At 49.5% G+C, this 20,366-nt stretch overlaps 2 protein-coding genes and 4 non-coding genes across 8 annotated transcripts in view; 5 read left to right on the top strand and 1 right to left on the bottom strand.

The window, feature by feature from the left end:
* The window catches only part of LOC106739793 (olfactory receptor 52A1), a 52,794-nt gene extending 46,094 nt beyond the window's left edge, over positions 1-6,700 (bottom strand). The window contains exons 1-2 of one of the 3 annotated variants that reach the window (XM_059723552.1): positions 6,549-6,700; positions 6,291-6,383 (exon numbers count right to left, since the gene is read on the bottom strand). The gene's annotated coding sequence lies outside the window, so the exon portion shown is untranslated. Of the gene's footprint in view, positions 1-3,119; positions 6,062-6,290 lie in introns of those variants that run through there. The other 2 variants (XR_009460579.1, XM_059723548.1) reach the window with 2 other exon arrangements.
* Positions 6,701-8,895: 2,195 nt separating this feature from the next.
* Positions 8,896-8,989, top strand: LOC132248032 (small nucleolar RNA SNORD35). The gene has a single exon (XR_009459387.1). It is a non-coding gene; the product is annotated as a small nucleolar RNA SNORD35 (small nucleolar RNA).
* Positions 8,990-9,757: 768 nt separating this feature from the next.
* On the top strand, positions 9,758-14,963 carry LOC102562766 (small ribosomal subunit protein uS17-like). The gene is made up of 4 exons (XM_014607295.3): positions 9,758-9,875; positions 11,025-11,075; positions 13,514-13,643; positions 14,794-14,963. Exons 1-4 carry the CDS (start codon positions 9,758-9,760, stop codon positions 14,855-14,857), a joined length of 363 nt encoding a protein of 120 aa, XP_014462781.2. The 3' UTR covers positions 14,858-14,963.
* Positions 10,746-10,839, top strand: LOC132248036 (small nucleolar RNA SNORD35). The gene has a single exon (XR_009459391.1). It is a non-coding gene; the product is annotated as a small nucleolar RNA SNORD35 (small nucleolar RNA).
* Positions 11,284-11,374, top strand: LOC132248031 (small nucleolar RNA SNORD35). Its single transcript, XR_009459386.1, has one exon. It is a non-coding gene; the product is annotated as a small nucleolar RNA SNORD35 (small nucleolar RNA).
* On the top strand, positions 14,378-14,474 carry LOC132248035 (small nucleolar RNA SNORD35). Its single transcript, XR_009459390.1, has one exon. It is a non-coding gene; the product is annotated as a small nucleolar RNA SNORD35 (small nucleolar RNA).
* Positions 14,964-20,366: the final 5,403 nt, after the last annotated feature.

Here is a 20,366-nt window from a genome sequence, read left to right as displayed (position 1 = left end):
TTTGCTGGTGGGAAGGGAGATGTTATAACTAGTAAAACCATGTTAAAGAAGATTATTTAGACTTCAAAGTGGCACGTGCCCAGCCAGAATACACCTCTGACTGCTCACCAATTTGCTGCGCTTGCTTGTAGTGCTCCTATTCACAGCACATCAAGCAACACTTTTCTTTTCTCTTTCTACAGAGTAGAATATGTACTTTCCCAGACAGAGCAAACATATTTTATGGCATGAACAGCCAGGGCAGTGTTGATTTTAACTTAGGTGGTGGTTAATTATTTGCCCAGGGCCCAGTGTACAAAAGAAAAAGAGGAGTCTATTTAGCCTGGGAGGGGCAGCTGGAGAAGCAGCCCCAAAGAGCTTTCTGACGAGGAACTGACATGAAGGACATCCACAAGTTGGGGGGGATTGGGAATCTGTGGGGGGCTTGGGGTGCAGGCATGGGAGGGATGGGGGTCAGGTGGGAATGGGGAGCAGGGGGGAATGCAATTCATGTTTACAGGGGATGGGGGGGACGGGCACGATCTGTAGGGGGAATGGGGAGCAGGAGGCATCCATGGGCGGGTGTCATATGTGGACAGGATGGGGGCACAGGTGCAATTCATAGGGAGCTGGGGGGCAGATGTGATAAGTGGGAGGGATTGAGGGGCTGGTGATGTCTGCTGGGCGTAGGGAGGCTGGTGCAATATGAGGGGTGGGGTAGGGTGGGGTGGAGGGAAGCTGTGATCCATGGCGGGGAGGCGTTAGGTCAGGCATGATCCACAGGAGGGACGGGGAAGGAATAGGGGCAACACGACTCATGGGAGAAGGAATAGGGGCAAACACGACTCATGGGAGATGCAGAGGCAGGCTTGGTGAGCTGGAGGGATGTGGGGGTGGTATTCGCAGGGGGTGTTGGGGTAGGTGCAGTCCATGTGAAGGATGGTGGGCAGGCACAAGGAGTGGGAGGGATAGTGGGGAAAATGGGAGATAGGAGCAACTCATGGGAGGGATAGGCATAGGGTTATTATATTTGTGACTGCAAAGAAGCGGACGTGAGGCTGCACTGGCCAGCAGACGCTTTCATGAAGCACCAAACAAGACCAAAGGGCTTTCCTTTGATTCAGAAGTAGTTCCTGAACTTCCCCATTTCCCCAAATCTGACAGGATACTCAGAAAAGACAATGAAAGTTCCCTTAAATCCACCAATACCTCTGCTGCTCAGTATGGTAATGAGATGAATAATGATGGCAAGAAAGATGATATTAGTTCCCTAAACGATGAAGAAGATGCTTTTCTACAATGTACACAAGCAGATTTTGGGACTGAATCTATGACTACTGGGCCATGTTCACCTGCAGGAGTTTCTACTACGAGAGACTGATAAACAGTCAGCATTGGCTTGGAAAGAAAAAGCAGTGATTCGGAGGGCACTGTAACCACAACTACATTACAGAAAATGTCACGTACATGAAACAGGGATCACAGTGTCCCTGTTACTAAAGGGGTAGATTACCCCGATGATGACCACCTGGGAGTAATTGAGATGGAGAATGCAAATAAGACGCTCGGGCAGCAGCTTACAGCTGATTACCACCGAGCAAACAAACCTGGAGATACAAGGCAGACCTGCCAAAGAGTCGGCGGGGCGAACCAGGAGGTGAGAAACACGAGTTGGAAGACTGAAAATGCGAGAGTGACGTGCAGGGCAGCACACGGGCCAAGCCCCGTTAGAAACTGGTCTGAGCTCAAGCCCAGGTGAGTCTACACATGCCTGGGGTTGTGATGAATAAACCCCAGGTAAGTCTCCGGACACCTGAGGTTGTTGTTGGGCCGGAGACCACCTTTATGATAGTGATAAACTTGCCACTGAGAGCATAATGATTTCTGCTTCAGAGGGGAGTGAGAGTCCCAGTGATCCTCTGGAGCACCAGTCGTGATGTGAGGTACTATAGTAATTTGGATGCCATCTGTGAGGCATGGGACACGATAAGGGGAGGTCAGAGTTGTTATCGCCATGAGCATCGGGCATTAAAATGGGTAGTCTCCCACATTTAATAACAGCTTATTCTTACAAAAAGTCGTGGCAGGTGAGTTTTGGGTGGGCTGCCCCAGAACAGGTGAGTAGGGCCAAGGGAGATCCGGCCCCGAGTAGCCGACCTGTGACATTTGTATTATGCATTATGTGCAAAGTGCCCATCCGACTCAACAAACATCCTCCCGGTAGCAGAGATGCCAAAGTACTCTAACCGTATCACACTGGCTGACTTTGCTTTCTCGAGATGCTCTTAGAGTAACTGGTCATCGGTTTAGACCAGAAAAAGTAGAAAGTGATTTCCGCTGGGCTTTAATACATGCAGCTAATCAGGTTTTCAACTGTATGACTGCCATACATTGACTGAATTCCTGTTTTGAAGTATGTACTGGGAAAAAGAAAGCCAATTTTACAAGTTTGCACACACGTGCAGCACATATGATCAAATACTTTGTAGGCATGTATTTAAAGTTGCTGTTTCTAAAGATGTCAAGGGTTTTTTTGGGGTATTTCTTGTCTTACTGCAAAATGCACAAACAATACGAGTGCAGGGAAATTCTTTAAGAGTAATTAAGAAACTCAGCATAATCTTCAGTACAGCTTGGCACACAATGCCGGGAAACAATAAAAGAGGTAAAGAAATTAATACAAGCCTAGCATATCTCTCAAATCGTTCTATTAGTTGACCAGAAACCTGTGATTGATAAGAAACAGGAATCAATTTGTCAAAATTCTCCTTTTGTTCAATTGATTCCATCATGCAGTTTGGGAAAAAATGATCAGGAGAATAAGACTTGTCCTCTGAACAGCTATTATTCTATTGAATTACAAAAACTCCTGGTCAAGTATATGCCAACATTACCATTGTGCAGTGGCATTATGTTACAAGCAGTAAAATGGGCACAAACTAGAGACAGCCATGCAATTATTGATAACTGATTCAGAATTGTCAAAAAGCAGGTTTTGAATGACAAACTCCATCACACAGCTTCTGACCCTGCACAAGTTATGAAAGACACCGTTCAAGGTAAGATGTGTTCAACAGCAATAGGCCTCTTACCTGACAGTGTTGCACAATTTACCAATTGCTTCATATGACAAGCGAGACTTATAAGGGGGGATAAGGCAAGATGCCCCGTTTATTGATTAAAATATTCAAAAGAGCGCTCATTCATTCACACACACACTCAGTCCCAATCACTCGGCAGATGTTATCGTTACCAAAGTCTGTTGCTCGTAACTGCACTAGGAGGCCAGCCTAGGAGTACGAGATGAGGAGCGGGGCCTCGTACAGACACGGGTCTGTGCTCTAGTGAAGTATGCAGAGTGTTACCCTACCTCTTGCTGTTACTAGCTCTAACTCTGCTCCCTGCCCCATTCTGCCTCTGGGGCCATGGAAGACTACATCATCAATATAGAGATAGGAGAAGACTTGAGGGTCATCCTGGCTTCTTTTCCTCTAACCCGTTGTACGACCTCGTAGTCCTCCTAGGGAAATAAATATCACCCATCCTTTCCTGTGTTACGTTTGTATACGTCTGTATGGACCCTCGCATATAGTAGTGCCAATAGTGGGAATTTATGTCTATACACTTAGTACAGTAAACTGTTTCCAGGATAAGTAATAGGTTTTGGTATTTTTTAGTGGTTGTTCATTGTGTTTAATAAACCATTTTAATTCCTTAAGGTTTCAGTCCATGTGTGGATACCGTTACTTGGTGGTCTGAGCATCTACTTGATAGATGCCAGAGCTTGGATCCACTCCTCAGTTCCCCCGCCCATCGAACTATTAGTTGGCCAGCCATCGATTTTGGTTTGTTTAAGGTCTGTTCAGGGCCAACCCCTTGAATATTTAGACAAATAGGTTTTTTGGGGCCAACAACCCTGTCAAGCCTAGGCTGCCAATGGCCTTGTGCAGAAGAGCATCTTAGAAAGGAGTATTAGTCTTATCCCTGGCGGAGGAAATGCTGCCAAAACATTGTGGCCCCAAAGTCCACTCCATAGTAGGACAGGTCGGGTATTTAACCCAGGTCCAGTTGGCCGTAGTTTTGGTGAAAAACACAGGTGTGGGGAAAAGGAAAAGATCCCAGACAGGAGTCACTCCCTGGATATTTTCAATGAACTTTTCAGAGTAAAAGTGCTTCCGAGTACAGGGCTTTGTAGTGACTTTACATGAGACTGTACTATTGTACTGTAGGAATAACAGCTGGAAAAAATCCCCGAGCCTCCCTCTGGTGCCAGGCAGGACCTAGCAGATCTGGGGCTCCCTGGCAATCTGAAGAGGACCAGCAGAAACCCCTGGCAGGACAGAGGAGCGATGGATACCCACAGGGGCATGAGGGAGTGACAGAGACCCCTCCATGGAGCAACAGAAACCCTCAGTGGAGCAATGGACACCCCCTGGCATCATGGAGGAGCATGGAGACCCCAGGAGGAGTGGCAGAGACCCTTGGTGAAGTGACGGACACCCCCCGATGATGACTGTGAAGCTCAAGCTGAGCTGGGCCTACTTACAAAAGTTAAAATACAAAATATGGATGACAACTGCATAGTGCAAAAGGATGCGAGTTTGCAGCTGGACCTTCTGAAAAGAAATAATGAGGCATGACTTGCAGCTTATCATACTGTATTTTTCAAGGTTTTAAGCAGGCTCCTATGTGTCTGGTATGTGACAGCCAGAGGGGGGCCTGGGGGGCGAGGGGGGTGTTGTGGGCTGCTTGGGGCTCCCTGCCCTGCTGCCCTTCTCCGGGGTGTCTGCAGCTCAGCAGGCAGCACCCGGTGCCGGAGAGAGCGCTGCGCCACAACCCCATCCACTGACGCTGCGTCCCCTTTGGGGTCGTGACCCGCAGTTTGGGAACCGCTGGATTAGATCCCCATTGGCTCCATGGGGCATCCCAGGTCAAGCTGTGCTCACTGCATTTCCCAGCCCCAGTATAGTGGGCATGGGGGCTGTTAGTTGGCAGCCTGGCAAGGCCAAACCGTGCTTTGGGCCGGGCAGGACTGCAGTCCTGGTTCTTTGGGACAGTCCCCCAGCGGCATTGACAGGAAATTTGGGGTGGCCCAAGAAGTATTTTGCCCCATAATCCCATCCTAATCTGACCTTCATTTAGGGCTCTGTACTTGATGAGGGATATTATTTTACATATTAAATAGTACATATGCATAGCTAATGAAAGTCTCTCTGTTTAGGATGTGCAATTCATTAACAACAAGTTTTTCATGGGTCTAGATTAGCTTTGAAAAAGGAATCAGGAATAAGAAATAAGGAACCAATTTCAGTCTCACCTCCTTGCAAGTAGTATAAACACGGAGAACAAATGTATTACAGAAACAAAGGCAAAGGAAACAAAGGAAACACCAAATACAGGTTAAAACACTACCAACTACAAGGCATAGTTCACAGCTTGCACCCTCTTGGGGTGGCTTCACCCGTGCCCAGGTAGTCTGGGGCTTGGGGCTCACCCCAAAGGCAGTTACAGGGGACTGCACCCCGATACCTGCCCTTCAGCAATAAACTGCACACGGGGCTTCACTGGGGAGTCTTTTCAGCGGCTCCGTGGGTTCGCTGGGCCGTGGGAAGCTGCTGAAGTGCATGGATTTCCAGCCATAATCCCAGCCCAAAAGCCAATTCCTTATTCAAACCCATGTATTTAGTACAGTGTCTGGCGGGTGGGGGCTGTCAGATTAACTCAACCCCAATCCCAGCTCTGCAGGACAGACATTGCAAAAAGAAACTTCGCAGGAGAGGCCAGGCGTGTCTCACTGGGCCTGAACTGGGCAGCAAATGCCGGCCAGGCCTATACTGCGCTGGGGCGTACACCTATAGCTGGGGCTCAGCCACGCGACTAGGATGAAGCACCGCAGCTGCAGAAAGAGGAGAAAAACGGGCCAGGCCGGAGGCTGTGGCCTGGACATCCGGTCTTAGCTATCTCCCACGTGGAGACCGTGCAATTACAGAACGGAGGGGCCAGGCCCCTGCAGCCAGCAACTGCCGGGACCCATTCCTGGGCAGCTTGCTTCAGGGGTTAACACCCCCGTGGCATTAACCTACTGAAAAGAAAAAAAAGGGTGAGGAAACAGGAGTCTCGACCTCCCAAACACACTTTCGTTCCCTCTGCCTAAGGTTTTCCCTTTAAACCGTGATTGCTCGCCTCTCCAGCCAAGAGGCAGGGAGACCCCCCAGTCCGGAGCAGATTTGCCTGGCTCCCGCTGCATCCCTACAGCTCTGGGCAGGAAACCGAGAGCAGCCCCAAAATCTTAGTGACTTGTTCTTATATACCTGGTGTGACATCATCCACGCCTTGTCCAATCCGGGAGGGCCACGTTTGAGTCTTTCTCCCAACCAATCTGCATGAAGAAGCCTCTGCTGCTCCTGGCCAATGAGGGCAGAGGGTTTTACATATTTCCCCCAGATCCAGGCTCCAGCATGCCAGGTGCTGAGCACATGGCCAGAACCACGGGGGCCATCTTGCCCATGTCAAAACACACGCAGAAAAAACCCCACACAGCCCAGTGTGTGCGCGGGGGTGTTACGTACATACTAGCCACATGCGGGTCCAGAATAACAGGGGAGACGCCCAGGAACAGGGAAGGAGGCAGGGGGAGCTTGCACGTGGTGGCTACTGCCACCACCCACTCTTACACTACCGGTGCTCTGCACCCAGCAGAACGCAATCTGCCCCCACCGCTCCACACCCAGCCCCCTGCAACACGCCCCATGCACCCCCACTGCTCCACGTCCAGCCCCATGTGCCCCCTGCCCCCCGCCTCTGCATCCAGCACCATGCGCCCCCTGCACCCCCTTCGCATCCAGCCCCATGTGCCCCCCTGCATCACTCTGCATCCAGCCCCATGCGCCCACTGCTCTGCATCCAGCCCCATGCACCCCCTGCACCACTCTGCATCCAGCCCCATGCACCCCCTGCACCACTCTGCATCCAGCCCCATGCACCCCCTGCTCCGCATCCAGCCCCATGCACCCCCTGCACCACTCTGCATCCAGCCCCATGCACCCCCTGCTCCGCATCCAGCCCCATGCACCCCCTGCACCACTCTGCATCCAGCCCCATGCACCCCCTGCTCCGCATCCAGCCCCATGCACCCCCTGCACCACTCTGCATCCAGCCCCACGCGCCCCCTGCTCCACATCCAGCCCCATGCACCCCCTGCTCCGCATCCAGCCCCACGCGCCCCCTGCACCCCCTGCTCTGCATCCAGCCCCATGCGCCCCCTGCTCTGCATCCAGCCCCATGCACCCCCTGCACCACTCTGCATCCAGCCCCACGCGCCCCCTGCACCCCCTGCTCTGCATCCAGCCCCATGCGCCCCCTGCTCTGCATCCAGCCCCATGCACCCCCTGCACCACTCTGCATCCAGCCGCACGCGCCCCCTGCTCCGCATCCAGCCCCACGCCCAGAGGTGCATTAATGTGCCCTGGGGCGCTGGGCAAACACAAAACTGGAGGCCCCCATAACCCCACTCCCAATGCAGCCCCTAGTCGAACCCATGTGCCTAGCACGGACTGGGCACGGGCAACCTGCCCCTGGGCTCTGGAGGCCAGCCTTAGCGCAGCTTCCTGCACCCCGGGGAGCATTTTGCTGCATCCTGCCCCCCAATGTGGGGCTGTGCCCTTGATGAATGCGGACATGCGCAGAGCCGGGGCTCCTCGGCACGGGAAACGCGTGGGTAAAAAGCTCTGTCCTATTGGGCACCGATTCGCGCTGAAAACCGGGAGCCGGGAACACCCCAAAATAATAACTTTAATAATAATAATAATTATTATTATATTCTAATAATAATAACCAAACAGTGTGGGAATGAGGACGCAGGCGCAGCAGCCCCTCCCGCCGGGCTCCGAGCGCGCCCCGGAGTCATTTCCGATCTGCGTTTCCGGTCGTGCTGGGCCGGAAGTCTGTGTTTCCGGTGGCTGCAACAGAAGCCTTGCGGCTCCGCGGCCACGTGCGCCGCGTCTCTCGCCGGCTCCCAGCCTGGCCTTGCGCCCCGGGCCGAGGGAGACGGCTGCCGGCACATCGGCCTGGGCTCCAGGACCCCCCAAGAGGGATGAAGGCACGGGGCAGGAGGACAGCGTGGGCTGGCCGTGCTGGTAGGATGAACGTGTCCCTTCCCTGCACAGCACGGGGCTTTGTTCAGCCCTGCAAAACTCGGCAGCCTGCAGAAATAGCAACTGGAAATCATGGCATCACTTCGGGAGGAAGCGGGGAAATCTTCCTCGCCAGGAGGGTGGTGAAGCCCTGGAACAGGTAACCCAGAAAAATAAGGTCGGTGCCCGGGTGCGGGGAGCAGCGCAAACACCACTGAGGAGCGCTACCCCTCTGCAGCAGGGGCAACCCAGAGAGGTGGGGGAGTCTGCATCCAGCCACCCCAGGATGATGTAGTTGGGGATGTTCTTGCTTTGAGTTGGGGTTTGGACTAGATGTGAGCTTTTTTAAAACCTATGGGTTGGGACCTAAAAGTAGGTTGCAAGAATCTGTGGGAGGGGAACGAACGGTTTTTAAAAAAAATGATTCTGCTTTAAAGGACAGAAATGTGACAAACAGTACCCCTGCACCCCCACCCACCCTCACTGTCCTCCCCATGCACCCCTGCACCAACCCCCATCCTCCTGCCCTGCACGCTAGCAGGGTGGGCTGGGGCAGCAGGTTGGGAGTGAGGGGCGCTGGGTGGGGACTGGCCATTGAGTTCACAAATAGGTCCCGCTGCAAGAGGGGTGAGAACCGCTACACGAGACGTGACCTGAAGTCCCTTCGGACCGTCATTTTCTAGGATTCTTCTGAATTTCAGGCAGAATCAGTACCGCATGCTCTTGTTAATCAGAGTGGCTTGCTACGGAAAACGATTCTTTAAAGCTCATTTGTTCCTCTCTTGACACATGATGTTTGTTCTCACGATGGTCTTCCAAGTCCCAGTGGTGAAGGGGCTTTGACGACAGCTGCCAAATGGCCTTACTGATGTCAGGAATGGGACTGGAGCTGCGTCTCTTGCAGCTCCAAAAACCGCTGTACAGCTCACTGCTGTAGCTATGCAAAGTCCCCCTTGCATATGGCTCTTGCAACTCCAGATCTGCTGCACCAAAACCCACCATACCTCTCACTGCTGTAGCTATCCAGAGGCCCCTGTTGCATAGGGGTAGTGCTCATCAGCGGTGTTTGTGTGTTACTCACTGCATCCAGTTCCTGAGCACTGATACTATATTTTTTGTGTTTGTTTCTAGGCTATTGAGGGCACCTACATTGACAAAAAATGCACTTTCACTGGAAATGTGTCTACTCGTGGTCACATCCTATTAGGTAAGTGTTGGGCAGGCTGGAAAGGGGAGGGCAAATTGTCCCTGCCAAAGGGACAATGGGAGTGGGCTTGGGGGCAGGCTGGAAGGAGGGGCAATTTGCCCTCCACCTTGGGGGCAGGCTGGACTGGGGTTCCTTGAAAAGCAGTTGCCCTTAGTTTTCACTTTTTCTGTACTACAGGAAAGGAAAAGAGCTGTGTTTTTGCTGCAGAGAGCCTAGAGACCTCGACGGTGGGTTTCTGTCTGTAATCCCTGGGTTTCGATCTTGGAAATTGCATAGTGGTGGCCCTGTGCAGCACCCTTTTGAAAGGGTTTCGCCATACCCTGGTTGAAGATCGCTGGTGCAGGGACGTGGGTAGCCACGTTGTGGGTGCAGCCTGCATTTCTGCTTGCTTCCTCTCCCCTTTCACATCCTTTTTCTTGCCCCCTCGGGCTGAGAGGGCATGCCAGAAGCAGCCCACCACCTTCCAGAACAAGAAGCACATGCTTCTCAAATGGGCAAGGAGACTCTCCCCTGCTACTACCACAGCATCGACCTGGGCTTCAAAACCCACCAAAGAGGTACGAGGTGGTGCAAGATGAGAGCATTGAGCTCAGTCAGAGCTGGCTTTAGCTCTGACTTGGTGTTTTTGACATGGAAATAGGATTACTATGTCCCTTCCCTGGACAGCAAGGAGAGGGCATGTGGCTTTGTTCAGGGGCTTTGCAAAACTCTGCAGTCTACAGAAACAGTGGCACTTAAAGGCTGGAAATAGAGAGCAACTTTGAGAGGAAGTGCAGAAAACAAAGAGGGTGGTGAAGCACTGGAACAGGCTGCCCAGCGAGGTGGTGGAGTCTCCATCCAAGACCCAGATAGATGAAGCCTTGGCTGGGATGACGTAGTTGGGGCTGGTCCTGCTTTTGAGCAAGGGGTTGTACTAGATCTGAGGGGTTTTTTTTCAGCCTATGGGTTGGGACACAGAAGTAGGTTGCAAGACTATATAAGAGGGTCATGAACAGATTTAAAAAATGGATTCTCCTTTTAAAGCACAAAAATATGACCATCAGTGGCCCTCTGCTGCACACCGTGTCTGCACATGCCCACCCCCTTGCTCCAGGCACCCCCACCTACCCTCACTCTCCTCCCTACACTGCCCCCCTGCCCCACACACATGGGAGTGGGATTGGGGGCTGGGGCAGCAGGTCAGGGGTGAGGGGCACTGGGTCAGGACAGGCCATTGATGTTCACAAATGGGTCCTGGTACAAAAAGGGTGGAGAACCACTGGACTAGATGCGACCTCCTAAGGTCCCTCCCAGCCCTCATTGTCTAGGATTCTTTTGAATTTGGGGCAGAATCAGCAGTTAGTCCGAGTCCTGCGTGCTTTTGTTAAAACTGCTGCATGGCGTGCTATAGAAACCAGTTCTTTAAAACTCATGATTTCCCCCTTCCTGATGCATGATGTTTGTTCTCACGATGGTCTTCCGAGTCCCAGTGGTGAAGGGGCTTTGACGACAGCTGCCAAACGGCCTTACTGATGTCAGGAATGGGAGCTGTGTCTTGCAGCGCCAGAACCGCTGCACCAAAAAGCGCTGTACAGCTTTAGTGCTGTAGCTATCCAAAGTCCCCTTTTGCACAGGGGTAGTGCTCATCAGTGGTGGTTCTGTATTTTTTCAATGCCTCTAGTTCCTGAGTACTGATCTCATATTTTCTGTGTTTTTAGGCTACTGACAAAAATACCCTTTCACTGGTAATGGGTCTATTTGTGGTCGCATCCTGTCAGGTAAGCCATGAGGGATGACCTTGAGTTTCACAAGTAGAGAAGAAACATTTCAGAGCTTCAGTTACATAGACACAGGCAAAAAAAAAAATGCTCTTCCAGGCTTTTGCATGCAGCCTCAATCTCTGCATCAATTGGAGCAAAGCTTAGGGGCTGCCCCCTGTCAATTCACTGCTCTCTCCTGTCTTTACTGCTTGTGTGGTCCTTGAGCTGCAAATGATGTTGTTCTCACGATGGTCTTCCAAGTCCCCTGGTGAAGGGGCTCTGACGAGACTGCCACAAGGCTTTGCTGATGCCTAGCAAAAGGACCCAGGGTGTGGGTGGAGAGCTTTCTTTGGATTGGTACTTCATAGCTTGGCTGGAATTGTTCACTGTAAAATAAAACTCTGGGCCAGATAAATGCAGTGAACGTTACTTGCAAGGGGCATGAGTTTTTAGGGGTTGTTTTTGTGTTTTTTGTTTTTTTTTCAGATTCCTTAATATTGTCTAGTGATGGCTGGTATATCTTTGAAGGTAGATTGTAAAGATCTAATTGCAGAATCATAGAAAGTCTGGCAAGGCCTCCTTCTGTGGACTCGGGAGGTCACCTAGCTCGGCCTCCTAGACAAGCACACTTGTGCTGGCCAGGCTGCGTGTCCCCTGTCCACCTGGTGGCAGGAAGCACAACATGGTGTTGTACGGCTCCTGGGGCAAAGGTAGCAAGGCACAGAGTCCCAGCCTGCAGTGGGCATCCCACCTATGCCCCCACGCACAGATCAGGGGGGCGCATGCCCCCCCATGCCTCTCCTAAGGTGCACGCAGCAGTGGGGACCCCCCCCCAATGGCTCTGTCTCATGACCAGCCCTTACCCCGCTTGCTCTCCCACCCCTTCCCCTCCACAGACTTACCTGCTGGGCGCTGCTCTACACATGATAGGAGAAAAAATGGAAATAAACAAGGAATCTAACGTGCCTGGAACAATAGAAGTCATTAATGAGCTCGACTATGCCACCGTTTCCCAAGAAAAAATGGAGGAGGAGGAGATTTCCAGTAGTATTGGGAAAAGCCTGGTGCTTTGTAATTCCCGAGATTTGAGGGTCCTTATGCAAGGTCATGAGCCAGACTGGATTTTACTTAGAAATTGCAACTCTCGTTTCTGAGAGTCGGCATTACTGCCTTCGTAACTTGTTTCTTATCCCAAGTTATCCAATTTTCAAGTTTCATACTCCAAATTGGAGTACGCTTTTGGTTTTGTTTCCTTCTATGGAAATTGTTGTACCTGGTTTGCCTAGCGGACCAATCAACACTCCCTTTTTTTTCCCTGTTGCTTTATAAGGCACTCTGTCTAATTTTATTGGTTAGTTTTGGGAAGGCCTAGACTCTGGGTAAGAGCTTTAGCATAACTCAATATGCCCACTACAAAGATCACTCCCAGAGCGTCAAGTAAAAGATGTAACTAAAGGTGCAGCCCCTTCTTCCTATTGTGCTGGAGTTGGATTCATGCATTGTGGCTCCTTATTGCATAAAGAAAGATTTTTATTTTTGGATGTCTGTGGTTCTCTATTCAAGAGGGGACAGGTACATGTAAAAACAGCATGTTGGTTGCACCCCTTCCAGGGTGTGGACACTGAAACTGTAACATCACTTGGTTTCATTTGAGTTCTCAGCTTTGTCTGTCTGCTCCTGTTTTGCACCAAGTGAACCAAAACTGTGGCAATTTAACCCTGTTTCATTCGTATTGCCGTGATTCCAGCTTTGCTTACTGCAGAACAGGAGCAGATGGACTGCTTGCAGTTCAGCTGAGAAGACCGATAGACAAATGGTCCACTTTAAATGGGTGTATGAGCTCAGGAAGCAGGAGTGAAGTCACTCAGCCCATCTTTATCATCTATAATAAAGACAGACACAGAGCTTATAAACTAAACCATAACTTAATGGTTAAAGCTTACTGTATAATTTTGAGAAGCTCTTGCATTCAACTGGGTGGCACTTGTGAGCCCGGGTCATGTCATTGAGACTTTTGTTGGAGTCTGGAGCTTTGTCCACATGAAAAGGCCTTTCCAGTACACCCCCTGGCAAATCTAAACTGGGAAACCTGCAGTGGACACTGCCAAGCTGGTTATTTTTGCTGTACAGCCTTGAACGTATAGAGGAATAAGCATTGTTCCTCCAGCCTTGTCAGAGTAGGTGTTGCAAACTGGACCTCATGTTAGACCTCAGGAAAATGGTCTCTCTCCTCTAGACACTAACACCGAGAAAGCTTGACCTGGGGAGCAAGGACCTTTGTGTCTAGTGCGTGTAAATATTGCTTTAGTTCCTTACTACCTGTTATCTCATCTTGGAAGCTGTTTGGGAGCTCGGAGGGTTCAAAAGCTTTTTTTAGGGTTTAAAAAATATTGATCCATCGGCAACTTGTTTCTCTTTTTGTATTGTCATCATCTTTCTCATCCTCATTCTCCCAGGTGCAGTTACTGAGATGAATATGCAGCGTACCATTGTCATCCACAGGGATTACTTGCATTACATCCGCAAGTACAACCGTTTTGAGAAGCGCCACAAGAACATGTCTGTGCACCTGTCCCCCTGCTTCAGGTGAGCGCTGGAGGAGTTTGGGGGCTGCACACACGGTCCAGCAGTGCCGCTGAGCTGGGCACGGTTCACGATTCACATGGGCATGGTTCACAATTCACATGGGTCATTGCTAGTGTTACCTCAGATGCACAATAACCAGGGATTAGTCCTGGAGATGGCAGGTCCCTGCACACAGTGACATTCGGATGCAGACTTGGCATCAGGGTTTGATGTGAGCTGTGTGACCACGTGCAGGGGCTTCTGCCTCCATTTTGCCATGTGTAAATTGGAATTAAGTCTTCACCTGTCTTTTATAGGCTGGGGTTAAGACTGAAAGTCTAGAAGTGATTTTTAGTACCTACAGCATACGGGTCAGTTGAAAGTTGGTCAGATAAGGGGGATATTTTAATGCAGGGGGCTCAACCTTCTGGCCCCGCATGCTGCACCCAGCATATGGGGTTGGTCCACAGGTGTGACCTGGTGCATGTTGTCTGCTGTACTTGCCACAGGCCTGGAAATTTGGCAGCTGGGCACCTGCACTTAGCTCTGAAGATATGGCAGCGCTGTGGGGTGACCCAGGGGCTGGCTGACATGGCTTTGCAGGCTGGATGTGGTCTGTGGGTTGGAGATGGAGCACCCTCAACTTCATCTTTTGAGACACACTGCAACCCAGTCACATTTGTTTTAAGCATGAAGTGGCCTGTCAGAAAGACGTGGGCTCAGCTTCTGGCGGTGCAGACCTTGAACGTGTTTCCTGGTGATGATGTCTAAACTCACGATGGTCTGCAGAGCCCCTGTTGTGCTCTTGGGGGCTGCTGAAAATGCCAATTGAGCTCTTGCTGAACCGTAAAGCATGTTCTGGTCTGCCTCCCCTGTATCTAATGCTTCCTTGTGTGCATCATCTTGGTCTCTGCATACAGCTAAACCTATGGAAGATCACCTGCCAGTATTTCCTTTAAGGACTTCCCTTATTGATAGCTATTTCTTAGCTTAATAGCAGAAGTTGCCAAAAATATTTCAAACACTCTGTTTACTTTCAGTAGTATAATTTTATGTTAAGTGTATTCTGGTGTATGCTTTGCAGGACTTGGATCATGTCTTCTAAATCTCTTTCTAAAATGTTGTCTCTCCTCTTCCACCCCGCCTCCCCCAATTCCCCTTTGCCTTCCAGAGCTGTCCAAATTGGGGATATTGTGACCGTTGGAGAATGTCAAACTCATCAGCCAGGTTACTGATTCAACATCCTCAAAGTCATAAAGGCGGCTGGCACTAAGAAGCTGTTCCAGAAGTTTTAAAGGCAGCAAATGGAAAATGTTCAGAATGAATAAAACTTTTCTTAAACCTAGGGATTTCATTAACAAAAAGACCAAAACCCACCAGGTTTGGGGATGCTAACTTCTCTTTGCACCCATCCCTTTAAACTGGTTTTCCCCTGGTTCCTTGCATGTCTCCCTGGCCTCCCAGTATCCCAAGAATGAAAATGACAGGCCCCCACTCTCCCGTTAACAAAGTGCCCCTCTGTTGTGCCTGCCACAGGGCAGGCTACAGCCCCTATAACACCTGCGGGCTGGACAGACCCTTCCCAGCTCAGGCGGCCAGGCAGGGCCTGTATGGGCTTGGCTTGTCCTCGTGGGGTATAGGCCTCATTTGGGGAAAAAGGGGGGGTGGGGGGTGATGAGGTAGTAGCGCTCCAGACTAATGGATGGTAAAAGGCAGATGGCAAAGCTTTTCCTGCCCTCGTTGCAGGGACAAGATATCGAGGATGGGAGCAAAAATTTGGAATTGCAAAAACTTGGAAACGCCAAACGAGAAAAGGACATTCACAGCGTGCAGTTTTCAAACAGCACGGGTAGCCTCTTGCCATTGTGTATGAGCTCAAGCATTTAATTGGAGTAGAAAAATCAGATCTGAAAGTAAAGGGATTTTTTTGATACATTTTACTGGACTAACTACCAGCAGGAGAGAAGTTTGACCAGCTCTCGTGCACACAGCGCCCTTCTTCCTGGCTTTTGGGCTGGGATTACAGATGGAAATCTCTTTTGGGCCACTATGCACCATGCCTGTGTATGGGGAGCTCTCCCAGATGTTTCTGACCAGAGTCTTGCCCGGCCCAAAGCGCACTTTGCATGGGCCAGGCTGCCAGCTGACTCCAAAGTGAAATACACTAATGTCTTCTCAGAGTCAACGAGGCATTTAGCAGCCACAACTGGGATGAAGGGAAATGACTGGTTGACACAATTTCAAAAATGTAGAGGAAGGAGCATATGGGATTGCTATGGAAGTGAGGAAGGTGTGACATCTCCACTCTCCGACGCCTATAGCACGGTGCAGTACTCCCTATTCTCCCATTCACAAAAGAGTAGGACACAGATCTACAACCAACCCTTGAACCATTCCCTTTAAGTTCAATAGGAAGATGTGTACCCACTATGCAACAATTTATGATGATTTCATATAGGAAAAAATAGATCTAAAGGAGAACAGTGTCATTAATACATGCTCTACAAGTACTATACTACATGGGTTCATTAATACATGATCTACATATACTACATGGGTACATCATCTAAGACATAATTTCAAATGGGAAATGTTTAAAAAAGTATGGTCCTATTTACAAGAAGTTTTTAACATGTAAGAGAATTTCTATTTGAATTATATATATATATATAAAATTTATATACTTGAATTATTATTTAAATTATTTAAAGTTATAATCAGAAACCTTAGGTGCTCCTTGACAAGTTTCCACGCATTGCAGTAATTTTCTTTACTAGGGGATTCGACATATACATCACATCGGTCAATCTTCATGTATCCACAAGGTTTTCTTACGTTTCTTTTTTGTAATGCTAAAACTAAATACAGTAAAATCTTTGTTATCCGGCATTTTAGTTAGTGGAAATCCTATGAATTGGACTTGCTGGCTGGCTGCCTGGCTGGATGGGGGGTAAAAAGTCACTCCGAGGGTTAGTAGTAGTAAATTGGGTGAAGATGCAGCAGGGCATGGGTGTAGCAGAAACTAGTGCTGTCACTCCTGGCCTGCTGTACTGATTAGATATAGCGGGGAAGTCTACATGAGATACTTGATTTGAGATTAGAGCATATTATCGTGCAATAATCTAGAACTGGTCAAAAGTTCGTCAACTGCCTGCACATGCAGATGCTTACCAGCTTAACCCCATTTGGGTTGTGGACAGCTCCACCCTCATTACCACCAGTGCACCCACACAGGTGAGTGCTCCTACACCTGTCCCAACTATGGCAAGAGTTTCACCAGGGATGCTAATTTTCTCTGATTAAAAAAAAAATCCCAGATTTTCTGATTTTTAAAAAAACCCCAAATTCACATTTTTCCGTGTTTAAAATGAAATGTTACTAATATATATTCCAGCCCAGCCTCTGGCTTCTTTACTTTTCATTCCCTCCAGGAAGAGCACACACCGACTGCTGAAACTTCCTTAGCCTGACGAAGGGTTTTTGAACCCGAAAGCTTGCTTAATAATTGTTTTCCAGCTATTTAAGTTGGTCTAATAAAAGATATCAGATTCACTCAAAGACCCTTGTCTGCCTCTTTAAGAGGGAATAACACGTGAGCTTTTCCAAGCGCATCAGTGCCTAGCCTCCTCAGGATCTCACACCTCGTCTGTGCTACTGTACACGGTAAGCAATGCAATGCAAACAGATGGAGAGAAAACTATGCCATGGGACAGGTGCAAGGGAAGGAAACGATAGAAGAGCTAGGGAAGGGATATAGTGCATAAAATAATGTTATTCACTGGTTAAAAGTTTTCACTTATATCACCAGCTCCTGCTTTCCAGTATTATAAAGCAATAGTTAATCACATTACCAAAATTATTCCACATAAATACAAATGCCCCAATCCAAGAATCACTAACACATGTGCATGATAATATAGGACACTCCTCACAGTTGTTAAGTTGTTTAGTCTGAATTAGAAATATAACACGGATCCCTAATTTAAAACAGAAACAATTAGGGTGCAAGTGTAATGCAGTTTGGTCTCCACTAGAACTGGCCAAAACCAAAACCTGACTTTTGTGAAAAATGCCCACGGTCTTTGTGTTCCAGTTAAAATTGTGAAAAGGTCTCATTTCCAAAAGAGAGAACATGCTTTAACTGAAATGTAGTTCCCAAAGGGCCAGCTTTCAGTGAAGCAACTGGTTTGATAAGGTTGGCGATGCCTTTTTTCAGTCCTTTCTTGTAAAATGTTATCACACGTTTGCGTGGAAAAATCTGAAAGTTAGAAACTTCTCAAAATCAGTCTCATGGTGAAAAAAAAAGAAGCTTCGCTTGATTTAAAGCAAAAATTAACAAAGCGGCCGACTCGCTTTGAACCAGTTCTAGATTAAAATTTCCACAATCAACTAAATGACCTGGGTGCCTGCTGGGGGGTGGGGGATGTGAGAAGCCGCTGGACCTGGTTGGAGACTGCGCTTTGCAGGTCTGGCGGACGTCAGGGGCGGAGCCTCCGGTGTAAATAAAAGCCCAGCGTGCTCGGCATGCTGGGCAGACGCCGGGAGGGACTCAAGCAGAGAGGAGCCAGGAGCAGCTGGGGAGCGCTCCCCCAGTGGGCAACAGGCCCGAGGCTCCTGAAGCCGCCACTGGAGGAGCAGCCTTGGGAGTGCTGCAAGACCGCTCGGGCTGTTGACGGCACACAAGGACGGTGCGTGGAGACCCGGCCCTGGGAGCGGTGTGAGACCGCTTGGGCCCATCACGGTGTGTGATTCGGTGCATGGAGCCCAGACATCGGGAGCTGCAAGCAGCGGCTCGAGCCTGCAACCCTGGCAGGGCCAGCGGGCCACATGGTGCGTGGGGCAGCACACGGGGCAAAGGCCTTGGGGCCGCAGTAAGGCAGCTCAGGCCCCATCTCCCAGCAAGCAGCCAGGTCCCACGGTGCACCGGGCGGTGCACGGGCCCGAGCCTTGGGAGCCAGGGAGCAGCGGAGGCTGCTTGGGTTAGCCATCCGGCTTGAGGATAGCCAGCAAGCCTGAAGGGCCTGGCCCACGCTAAGCGAGCCCTCGGTGCCGAAGCCAGGGCACGGGGAAATAGTAGTGCTGCAACGTGAGGCCCAGCGCCCAGGAGCCAGCAGTGTTATTTAGGGTTTGACCTTGGTGATTGGTTAGTGTTCACTGTGTAATTATATGTATATGATATTTAGTTTTATGTCTATGTATATTATAACTCAATGACTTGTATATAGTTGAGAATGTTGGGCTTGGGCCAACTCTATACAGGAAAGAGGGATCCACTCGAAATTTTGGCATGCCTCTCACAGCACACCCATCCCATCCAACTGAGACCAGGGCACACCCTCGGGTGTACCCGGGTTACATTTGCTCGAACGATTTCTTGCCAAATGGCCTTACTAATGTCAGGGCAGGGGATGGGAGCTGTGTCTCTTGCAGCTCCAAAACTACTGCACCAAAAACCACTATATGCACAGCTTACTGCTGTAGCTATCCAAAGGCCCCTTTTGCATAGGGGTAGTGCTCATCAATGGTTGTGTGCTGTGCTCTGCATCCAGTTCCTGATGTTATATATTTGTTGTTTGTCTATAGGCTATTGAGGGTCTTTGGGTAGATGTGACGAATTCCTCAAGAACCGCATCGTCAAACCCATGCTCTACCTTAGATAGATAGATGTCATCTTCTTAACTTGGATTGAAACCCTGCAGTCTCTGATTGATTTCCAACACAAATTCAACAATAAGCAACTCTCCATCAGACTCTCTCTTGACTACTCCAACACCCACATGCCTTTTTAAGACACCATGATCAATATGAGGAAGGATATAATATAAACCACCATATACAAGGAGCCATAGACCAACTTACCTATCTTCACAGAACCAGCAATCACCCTAAACACAAGAAAGAGTTGTTTTTACAGCCAAGCTCCCCAATACCACTGAATTTGCACTGGGGAAAATACCCGGAATTGGCACCTTGCAAATCTCAGAAGGGCTTTCACCCAACAAGGACACTCCTCCAGAGAGAGAGATCCCACTTTTGAAAGAGCCACCCGGGTGCCACGTGAAGATTTGCTACAACGCAAAAAGAAAATCCCCATGAAATGCACACCATTAGTTATGATATACCATCCTTCCCTGGAACTTACATGGGAAATCCTCAAACAATTGCAACCCATAGTAGAGGACCCAATTCTTTAAGAGCTCTGTCCAGAACCACCCATCCTAGCCTTCAAAAAGTGCCAGGTTCGGTGCTTGTTTAAGTGGCTAAAAGTTGGAATTAGAGTCTGAACAGGAGCCAGGTGACTGCCAGGCTTTCAGATCAGGTGTGACACCCAACGCAAGTTGGCCAGAAGACATTTGAAAAGAAACAAGACACTTGTTTCGGATGTGGATGTGCAATGGTGGGCAGATTTGGTGGATATGCAACAGTTCTCCAAACACAACAGTGGTTTTAAGTACATCTTAACAGTGATAGATTAGTCCCAAGGCTCAGGCATGCTTGGATAATAAGCCAAGTCAGCGGGTGAAATATCCGATGCCTTTAAAAGCATTTTCTCGGTGGGCCGTGTGACTCGAAAACTAATGCCTGACCGGCGGGAAGAATTTTTAACAGCACGTTAAAATGGAAATGTGGAGGTATTTTCCAGCCCACAACACCTTTCACTGCCTTGATGAGTTCCCAGAGTTTATAAAGAGTTTATGGAGAGCGCGGCACCGTGGGGACACACACCACGCCCCTCCCCACGCT

Source organism: Alligator mississippiensis, chromosome 1, assembly GCF_030867095.1.
Source record: "Alligator mississippiensis isolate rAllMis1 chromosome 1, rAllMis1, whole genome shotgun sequence".
Classification (NCBI taxonomy): domain Eukaryota; kingdom Metazoa; phylum Chordata; order Crocodylia; family Alligatoridae; genus Alligator; species Alligator mississippiensis.
The sequence above is the reverse complement of the archived record's forward strand: the minus strand, read 5'-3'. Positions and strand labels throughout refer to the sequence as shown.

Bases quoted from the DNA above. Each gene is read 5' to 3' on its own strand.
- LOC102562766 (XM_014607295.3), top strand. From the start codon at position 9,758: ATGCCAGAAGCAGCCCACCACCTTCCAGAACAAGAAGCACATGCTTCT. The intron at 11,076-13,513 runs GTAAGCCATGAG...TCATTCTCCCAG, and splicing joins TTGTGGTCGCATCCTGTCAG to GTGCAGTTACTGAGATGAAT. The intron at 13,644-14,793 runs GTGAGCGCTGGA...TTTGCCTTCCAG, and splicing joins CACCTGTCCCCCTGCTTCAG to AGCTGTCCAAATTGGGGATA.